We start from the raw sequence: 10,000 nt of genomic DNA on the forward strand, positions 1-10,000 counted from the left end.
ATATAAAGCAGTATTTGTTCATGTAACGTGTGTTTGTGTGTCATTTACACTCAAACATCTTTGTCATACAGTGAGTACGCACACACATCACACGGGGTAGGTAGCAATGCTGAAACACAAGCACGCACACACACACACACACACACGCACACACACACACACACACACACACACACGAGTGGCTGGAGCGTCCAACGATCAATTTCTTCTCCTGCTCTTAACACATCTCTCATCCTTCCCCCAAGGGCAGCTGGGAGTGGACCGTGTTACTGATCTGTTCCTCTGCATGTCGTTCTTACTGGGTTCTTTATGTGGGGAAACCCTTGAGAACACGGGGAGAACATGCAAACTCCACACAGAAAGGCCCGGAGACCTTCTTGCTGTGAGGCGACAGTACCAGGTAGGTCTCACCTCCACCCCACACCCCCTCAGGCCAGCTTCTCTGACCCGAACCTCTTCACTTCCTCCGCAGATCACCCCCTGGACACGCGCGTACCGTAGCTGCACGCCCCCTGTCCCTCCACCGCCAAGCAGCAGACTGGCGTTCCGTTCGGCGGGATGAAACCCCCCCTCCCCCGGTACCTGCTCCACCGCCTCGGGGGAAGAGAGAAAAATAATCGCCCCAGGCAGAGGATGACAGGTCCAGACAGAGCTGTGATCATCCCCCTCCCTGCCAAGCCGGCTGATGGATACACAGCCTCCCCTCAGTAGAGCGGCTAGCTACGGAACATTCAAGAAGCCTGACTGTGCGCATAAGATTTATATCAGTTAGATGTCTAGAAATGTCCTCCACATGCTTTGTCATTTCCCCATCTTAGGTCTATATCTAATAAGACCATCACCTCAGACAGCTGTTCACACTGTGAGGGAAGACTGTCCTGAGAACACATGACACACAAACGAGTCAAATATGAAGAAAGAGTGTGGACCGAGTGTTGCTCATCCTACACGAAAATAGGCTACTAAAATACATGACATAGCTACATTCTTTACAGCAGTCATCTCTGTGGAAGAAAGACGCCTTGTGTCACGTCCGAATCAATGTGCATGTGGCAGCGTTTAAAAATGGCCGTCCTAGAACACATCCACAGTAGCAGCATCCGAGCTCGCTGCCGTTGCGCGCTCAAGCCAACCCATGCACTGCTTCCTTCCCATAACCCTCTGCAGCTCAGTTAAAAATAAATAAATAAAACAGAACAAAGATAGTTGTGTGCAGAAGCGTGATGGCTCTTTCTCTCTCTCAGTTTCACTTTGTGATTATTACCGGGTACTTACCAAGCCTCGTACGGGAGGGGGAGCGGTGTTGAGAGTCTCGGTGGGGGTGTGAGAGAGAGTGAGAGGCTCCGTGGGGCCCACAGGCCTGCCAGTAATTGCTCATAATTGAGAGCCTAAATTTAGTGGCTTTGAACCCAGGTGAAGCCACCGGGGGCGTGGCACACTAGGAGGGCTGACGCACTGAAATAAGGCTTTCAATCCCAGGCCTCTTGGTGCTCAGCAAACCAACAGAGAGAGAGAGAGAGAGAGAGAGGGGGGGGGGGAGAGAGAGGGAGAGAGAGAATAAGAGGGAGAGAGAGTGAGGGAGAGAGAGAGAGAGAGAGAGAGAGAGAGGGAGAGAGTAAGAGGGAGAGAGAGAGGGAGAGAGAGAGAAAGGGAGTAAGAAGGAGGGAGGGAGAGAGAATAAGAGGGAGAGAGAGAGAAAGGGAGTAAGAAGGAGGGAGGGAGAGAGAGAGTAAGAGGGAGAGAGAGAGAGAGGGAGAGAGAATAAGAGAGAGAGAGAGGGAGAGAGAGAGAGAGAGAGAGAGGGGGGGAGAGGGGACTAGGAGTAGGAGAGCGCGAGATCAACACAGAGCCAAGGTCGATAATTTCAAAGGTTTCTTCAGGCGTTTTTCTAGGATTTGAATTCGGTTTCTGCAAAGCGCATGCTCGGCTCCGCACAACCTCCTGATGGGGCGTCTCTCGCGTAGGCTATTGAGTGCAAGCAGGTACCACAATAAAATGCCAAATATCGACAGAACAAATGTTCCGATATCTTCCAAAAACGCCGGAGGTTTCGTGAAAAAGCCGCAGAGGGGGGGAGAAAAACAGGCTGATGTCGCTTCGATTTAGCTGCAGCCCGCGCCGAGTGAAAGCGAGAGGTTGAAAAGAGTTTGGCCGAGGCTGCGTTTCTGTCACACATCTCCAGCTCTCTCTCTCTCGCCTCCCCACTGAGCAAAGACACGTCTAAAAGACGTCTTTTAGATGTATTTTTTGTCTTTTTCGGACGTCCAAAGACATCCAATTAGGAGCCAGAATGAAAGTTGTTTTTTAACGTTCAGATATTGAACCTGTTCTGCACGTCCACAGACGTCTTAGAGGGGTCCAAGCCAGACGTGTGAATATTGAGGGGTCCAGCAGACGAACACACGGGGTTCTGGACCCACGGACGTTATTAAGACATGATCTGAACGTCTCCCTGCCGTTGTGTGTTTGCTGGGTAGGAACAAACTGATACAAAAACACACAGTGGCTATACGTGAATGTGTGTTGTCATCAACAAGCACGGCTCTGAAAACACCAAGCTTGTGGATCCAGTTCTGTCGCACGTAGGCTACTGTAGCCTAGGCTACATGTAGGCTAAGCCACTGACTACCACTAGCCTACAGCAAATTGGCTGAGTGTGTTTGCTGGTCGCAATGTGTAGCCTATTAAAACAGAATCTATATGAGATTAAGTTAGGCTACTTAAATTGAGATGGGTAAGGGTTAGGACATTTTAATGATGTCATGCAGACTCAATGACTGAAGGTTATATGTGCCCATAGGCTTCCTTCAGTATACGACTAATCAGTGCCACTCAGATCGCGGGATCAATATCGTTGCTATTGGCGGTGGTGAAAATGGTTCTTAATGATCAATTAAACGGATCATTAACACACACACAGGTTAATATTGTGGCACTGTATGTGCAGAGGTGTTATGCCACCATAGATGAGGTTCAATACAGTTTCTGTCCAGCCCCTGAGACTGTTAGGACTTAAGGCTGAGTCCATAGCATAGCCCTGTTGGCTGGAACAATAGTGAGTCTGAGAGGAACAACAAGAATCATGTGCTGTAACAGAAAAAGACGGTTTGCTAACCTAATAAGCACGGAGCAGTGGATTGTACACTGCTACAGTATAAAACACTGTATAAAACCCCAAGCAAGATGAATGTACACAAGCAGTGCTTAAGAAGGACCTTTCGGTTTGCAAAGTTTATCATCAAAGACCTTTCAAGGGAATATATCTTCAAATGCATCGATATGCATGTTTCGCTAGGGCGGGATGAGGTGTCTATTCCCCAGACAGAGGTGAGGAGGTCTGTTTCTCTTTCTTTGTGGGAGTTGTGTTTATGAGAGAGAGAGAAAGAGAGAGAGAGAGACACACTCCTCTACATCCAGAGCCCTAGCAACGCCGAGTTCCTCCTACGGCAGCGGTCGCGCCGATGTCTTGCGGAGGAGGGTTACCATAGAAACTGTCCAAGCCAGACGCGGCAGTGGCAGCGGAGGAAGTCTCGGCCTCCTGCTGTTCGAAGGAGTCGGGGCGGCGAAAACCTCCGTGCGATGCCCTCCGACGCGGGGGAAGGGCCTCCGCCGTGAACCGTGAACGGCGCGGCTGTTTCATCGCCAGGGGGGGAACAACAGAGAAGGGTACGGGCCGGAGCGAGGCCCCTGAACCCATGACTCCACCAGACACATTCTTCGGGGCATCCCGTGAGCCAGGGTTGCTCACTACGTTTCCAAAGAATGAACAGTGATGCAAAATCCTCTACTCTGATAGGGTAACACTCTCATGGGCTTTGGGCTTTCCTCCCTTCCCCTCTCTCTTTTCCCCACTCCCTCGTCCCCCCCCCCCGTACCATGTGAGGGGCGGCCGTCCTCTCAAAACGTCTAAATCCCTGGCACAAGGCTCTGGCTTTACTTACTACCGCGGTGGTAATCATCCTGTCCTCGGGCCCAGATAAGGGCCGTTATTCCGGGCCAGAGGGGGCGGGCGAGTCCCAGGCTTCACGCTGACTTCCAGCGCGCATCCATCGCGCACTAGGCCCTGATTACTATCATCCCAGTCCCTCCGATGGTAATCATTACGGGAGTGTAAAACACGACGTGTCTGTGACGTCTTTTTACCGCCATGGGGAGGACGAGCCCTCCTCCTCATCTGAGCCATTAAAAGGCTTAATGACGGCACTTCAATGACTTGGAGGGAAGAAAAAAAACTAGCTTTCTCTTCCCTCCAAGTCTTTTGTATCCCTGGGTGTCTCCAGGCCATGCCTCTCTGCAGGCGTGAATGATGAGTCCTGTCGTGTGTGTGTGTGTGTGTGTGTGTGTGTGTGTGTGTGTGTGCGTGTGTTCTACCCCCCCCAGAGCTTATCCGATAGTGATATCTGGGAGTGTGTTTTCTTTCACAGCTTGTCTCTATGAATGATATCAGTGAAAGCAAGGGAGGGTGTGTGTGTGTGTGTGTGTGTGTGCGTGTGTGTGTGTGTGTGTGTGCGTGTGTGTGTGTGTGTGTGCGTGTGTGTGTGTGTGTGTGCGTGCGCGATTCTTATTTATCCTCACAGTTCCTCTGACAGAGTGCTATCCTTCTGCGACAGGCTTCGTCTCCTGGCGGGGCTCCTAGACTACGCGGGGGAGGGAGGGGGGAGGGAGGGGGTGGCGCCTGGACTCTTACGGGCGCCGCCACGCAGGGAATTTACGCCTTCGCCGGTCCCGGCAGGTGACAGACAAGACACACTGGTTGCCTTGGCGATCTCGCTCGCTCAGCACAACGGGCGACGGATCAATCTAAAAAAGGAAGACTTTTAGAAGTTTAAAGAAGACTTTTAGAAGTTTAAAGACTTTTAGAAGTTTAAAAAAAAAAGTCTCCCTCCATCTCTGCCTGCCTGCCTGTCTGTCTGTCTGTCTGTCTGCCTGCCTGCCTGCCTGCCTGCCTGTGTCACATAGTCCTTCTGAGTGGGCTTGTTGGGTTATACAGTAATATTCTCAATTGATTTGGCCAGCCAGATATGGACCGGGAACAAAACCTTCGCACACTTAACCTAGATCTACAATGACACACACACACACACACACACACACACGCGCACACGCACACGCCAATCCCCTGCCTAAGCCACAATCGTACAGACCTTCTACCCACTGAATGGAGCTAATAATTAACGTGTAGGTTCTCAGCTGGATGGCTTATGACAGGCTGTACCCCCTATTCCCTTACAGAGGGGGCACACACACACACACACACACACACACACACACACGTGACCCGTAAGGGAAGACAACACTAAATGTAACCATTCATTGAGAGCCCTGTTTGCAGATGTTATTGCCGTCACTAGTGCCTTTGTTTGAGCCGCTGGTGGAGGCAGATCTACAGTTGGAGGAGAAATGTGGCGTAGAGCTTTGGTCATGACACTGTGTGATACTGGGGAGGGCTTAGGATATGATTCATCCTGCTTCGTGACTGAATTGCAAACAGCCACTCGAGAGCATACGTGTTTAGGCTACATAAGCGTGCACACACGCATATTCTAAACCTGTCATAATACATGAATGTCTTGTGACAGGCACACATACGCGTTACACACACACACACACACACACTTTACTTTCTCTTCCCGTTCGACCTTATACAACAATAAACCTCAAAGCTCTAAAGGTCAACTTTTAGAGAGAGCTTTCAGGAAAGACAGTGAAATCACACAAACGCACACACACAAACGCACACACACACACACACACACACACACACACACACACACATCTGAGGAGGCCATGGTTATAACTGCAATGTACCAGGTCACATTTCATTGTAAAATAGTTTGCTGAGTCACAGGTGTGTGACTGAGCAGTAAAAATGGTTAGGATATTTCTGTCCCTCACTGACAGGACTCTGATGATGAGTGACATAAAAAAAAAAAACATCCACCAGCTGGTACATACGGGTAACAATAGCCTATAGTGTCTGGTTTGACAGAGTGCGTCGGGTAAACCTTCATAATACGGAATATAGGTACAGATCTGACACGGTACTCCGTATAGGCTACACCAGTCACGTGATTTAGGCTACACACATGCACGCCATCCAATTAGCAGACAGTAGAGAAGCTTGAGTCAACATTTGGAGCTTTGACTTCAGAGTCGCGGCTGTGTCAAGTCAACCTGTCGGAATGCACTGGCAGCTGCGAGGTTTGGCGATGCAGGATCTTTCAGACGGAGAGTTGTTCTCGTCATGGGTTCCTTCCTCCTCTCACCCCAGAACATGACCTACATTCCACTGGCCATTACGTGCGCTAATGTGATCACACTGGAAAACAACACAACTCAAACTGGAATGTGATCTCCGTGCTATCGGTTCTTAAAACGGGTACTGGCTAAGTAGGCCTGGGCTGTTTTGATTAAGACACCATAAACCCCGGGGGGGTCAATATTTATAGCGCCAGGGAAGTAGACGCATGGTTTTGGACAAGTGCTGTGAATTGCAAAACACCACTCCTGCACTGTGTCATCATAGGTAAGCAAATGTGGAAGTGGACAGAGATTGCACGGTTTCACTCAGTCTCAACACAATTGTTCCATTGAACCACAATTGACAGATGAAACGCATATGATTATGCTTACCTGCGATATCCCACAGCTGTAACCTCACCAGTGTTTTGCTGTCCCAGTTGATCACTTTGAGCGCAAAGTCAACCCCGATAGTCGCTCTGTAGTGCTGGGAGAATAGTTGGTGCACGTAACGTTTGATAATGCTGGTCTTCCCTACGCCTAACTCGCCTATTACCAGCACTTTAAACAAGTATTCCTTACACTCCGACACCGAGCCCCCAGCCATGGCGTGGAACTCCGATTCGTAGGCTAACAGTGAAAACTTTCTCAAAGTCTTCTAATTCTTTCTTGTCTCTCTCTCTATCTCTCTTTCTCTCTCTCTTTCTCTCTCTCTCTCTCACACACACAGATGGGGCAGTGAGGAGTGTTCGTCTGAACTGAACTCATTGAATGCGAAGCCGCAAGAGAAAGTCCTGTTCCCCCTCCTCCTTCCAGTCAACCACCTGATAAGTCATACGACCCGGAACTGTGTCGAATAAACCATGGAATAAACACCATGCCCCCCCATTATAGTAACAAAACCCCCCTCCCGCCTCTCTCATGCATAATTCATCTCTGGCTTAGTGTAACTTTGCAATTCCTAACAATTGATGCATCAACGCAATTGTAAAAAATCAGGGAGAAATCTTTTCCTCTCTTGCCGTGGACAGTCCAATGCATCCTTATAGCAGCATTACGTAGGAGTATAGACTCATGGAATCAAATGTCGTCTTACTATAAAATGATTTTATTTTACAGATTTGTTCGGCTTGCCAAAAACATGTCGCCTACAGCAGGTCTCATTCTAGCTTTAACAGTGTAAAATAGGTGACTCCCTCAAGTACTTTACATTAAGATTATAATCTTGAAACAACTTGCACCAGTAGACTTAATATAATATGTTGTAATAACATTTACAATATAATACTATTATTACTATATTCATATTTTGTATTTTGGAAATTTCATTCTTATAGAGTAGGCTACTAATGAACTTATATAAATACAAGATCTAAGCAAGATTGAAGCGCATACTGTAATCGCATCACAAGAAGCAACTACATATTGGTTATGTTTACAACTGAATATTTTCAAGAGGATACGGTTGACTTGTAAATGTATCTGAAAAGTTACCCAAATCAACGCAAAAACTTTTTCACAAGCACCTGTAAGACAGTTTCAAAACGTATAAATATTTTTTTTTCACATTCTAAATATATAAACATTTACTGATAATACAAACATACCATCCATGTGAAAAAACAAGAGATGGCTAACAGTATTACAAACTTTGAGAACTTCTCCAGTACAATGACACAGCAACCTCAAAAAACATACAAAATCACACTGTATGAAGAACAGAGCCTCACCTCCTTCTATAAGACAAGCACAGAGGCCATCATGTTAGTTGACGTATGTACATTTGGTAAACAATATTACCGCTGCCTACAATCAAGCCCACATAATCACGAATTCCAGAAGAGGTGTAATCAATCTCCACAGAGAGTGGCTACTGTACACTGAGCAATCACTGATGAAGAACCTGGATGCCACTTTGATTGGCACAAGACTCATATCAAACAGTGTAAATCTTCAATGGAGTTTCCAGTTGAATAAAAGTGGGTTTACAGTAGACATAAGACACACATTCTGTTCTACTGCCTGGACACAATAATAATAATAATAATAATAATTATATTTTTTAATTTTCTGTCAGAGCATTATGTTTGAATAGCAATGAGGTCAGTCAAGAGGATGTAAGCATAGACTATGGTTTCATGTTTGATGTCTTAAGTCTTTGTGGAAAAGGCAAAAAAAAAAAATCCTTTTTAATCCAGCTGTGTCTGCTATACATGTGACCAGGACTGCACATGAACAATGTAGGCCTATCAAGCACGGGGGCAAAGCTGATTGGTCGAGGCAGGCAGTGCATTATGGGGTCTGGTCCCTTCATGTTTATGAGCAATGTGGGCTTCCCTTCATTCACCTCAAACAGTCAAATTCAAATGCAAACAACAATATGAAAACAGTAGCTACAACCCTCAGTGAGGTTCCCAGCTTTGCTTGATCCGTTTGGTGCAAAGACCCCGTTTCCGGCACTTTCCACAGTCTAAGAGTTTTCTGAGGGGTCGGAGGGATTCACAGCCCTTGAAAAAAGTAATCGCTCCTGGACTATTCCAACACTTGTTGTTTTTTCCCCTCCATTATTCATTATACTTTCACCTCGACTCCTCCTTGACATGGAACCTTTCACGTGAAATCCAAGCAAGCGAGTGACAGAGAAACTGTATATTTCGAAGTGAACATGTAACGCCGTAAATAACAAGATGCTTTTAAGATATTTTCTATTGTGCACAATGTATTTATGCGTTTCTGTGTGTGTGTGTGTTTCAAATTTGCGCAAAAGTGTACAAGCTACGTGTGCCGCGTACAGCGCGGCGGCGTGTTGGCATTGGCTGCCCGCCGCGCTCTCACAGCGTGGAGGAGCTCTGCCGGAAGTCCCGGGCGTTGGCGTAGGCCGGGCCGGGAGGGGCGCCGAGGACGGACCGGGAGCCGGGCGAGCCGTGCGCCGACCCGCTGGACCACACCGTGTCCCTGAAGGGGGAGGGCGGAGTCAGAGCCAGGGTGTCCTCCAGGGTCAGCTTGCTCCGCGTCAGGTCCTCCTCCTCCCCGTCGTCGTCGTCCTCCTCCTCCTCCTCCTCCCCGGCGTCGTACATGTAGCTGCGTAGGAGGTCCAGCTCCTCCCCCCCGGCGGCCCCCTCCCCTGGAGGGGTGGCGAGGGTCGGGGGCTGGCCGGCGGGGTCGGTCGCCTCCGCGGCGGCGGTGGTACATCCCGTTGTGCGCGGGGGCGAATAAGAGGGCGGCTCGTCCGAGTGGAACGGTCCGGAGTGGCGGGGGGGCGGGGTCCAGGAAGGAGGGGGGCTCCCTGCCGCCACCGCCTCCTCCTCCGCCAAGTTGTACAGCACCTCGGAGCCGGGTTGATGTGGGGGGTGGCGGGGGCGGCGGGGGGGGTCTGTGCCGGGGCCTGGGGGGGCGACGGGGTGGCAGCTGTGGGGGTCGGGGGCGTTAGTTAGGGGCCGGATGACTGCCGTCTGATTCGAGCCGGCTTCCTGTTTCCTCACATGCACAGACAGTCTGCACCACACATTCCCCCCCCTTGGAGGCGGCCTTGGACCTGGTTCAGACCATGACACAGACTTGCCATTAGAACTACGAACGAGATAAAGACTGCCGTTACTATCCCAGGAAACCGGGAAGGGGGGCACATACCATCAACAACAACAACTACAACAAACAACAGCAGTGCAAATGATGACGTCATACAAAAAGCGTTAAGACTAAGAGGAAGCCGTGCTGAAGTTCATTCACTAGTTGTATTAAGCGTTTACCAACTGGGAGA

General features: G+C 49.1%; 2 protein-coding genes across 2 annotated transcripts in view; both read right to left on the reverse strand.

The window, feature by feature from the left end:
- Nucleotides 1-6,914, reverse strand: part of rab32a (RAB32a, member RAS oncogene family) — a 13,862-nt gene extending 6,948 nt beyond the window's left edge. The window contains exon 1 of the mRNA XM_084453516.1: nucleotides 6,634-6,914. Coding sequence (XP_084309642.1) covers nucleotides 6,634-6,847 — 214 coding nt within the window. The 5' untranslated portion in view covers nucleotides 6,848-6,914. The remainder of the gene's footprint in view (nucleotides 1-6,633) is intronic.
- A 2,157-nt stretch (nucleotides 6,915-9,071) lies between these two features.
- Nucleotides 9,072-10,000, reverse strand: part of grm1a (glutamate receptor, metabotropic 1a) — a gene marked incomplete at both ends in the record, with an annotated part of 34,855 nt that continues 33,926 nt past the window's right edge. The window contains one exon of the mRNA XM_084454055.1: nucleotides 9,072-9,810. Within this exon, the coding sequence (XP_084310181.1) occupies nucleotides 9,072-9,810 (739 nt within the window). The remainder of the gene's footprint in view (nucleotides 9,811-10,000) is intronic.

This window comes from Borostomias antarcticus (genome assembly GCF_949987555.1).
Source record: "Borostomias antarcticus genome assembly, chromosome: 19".
NCBI classification, from domain to species: domain Eukaryota; kingdom Metazoa; phylum Chordata; class Actinopteri; order Stomiiformes; family Stomiidae; genus Borostomias; species Borostomias antarcticus.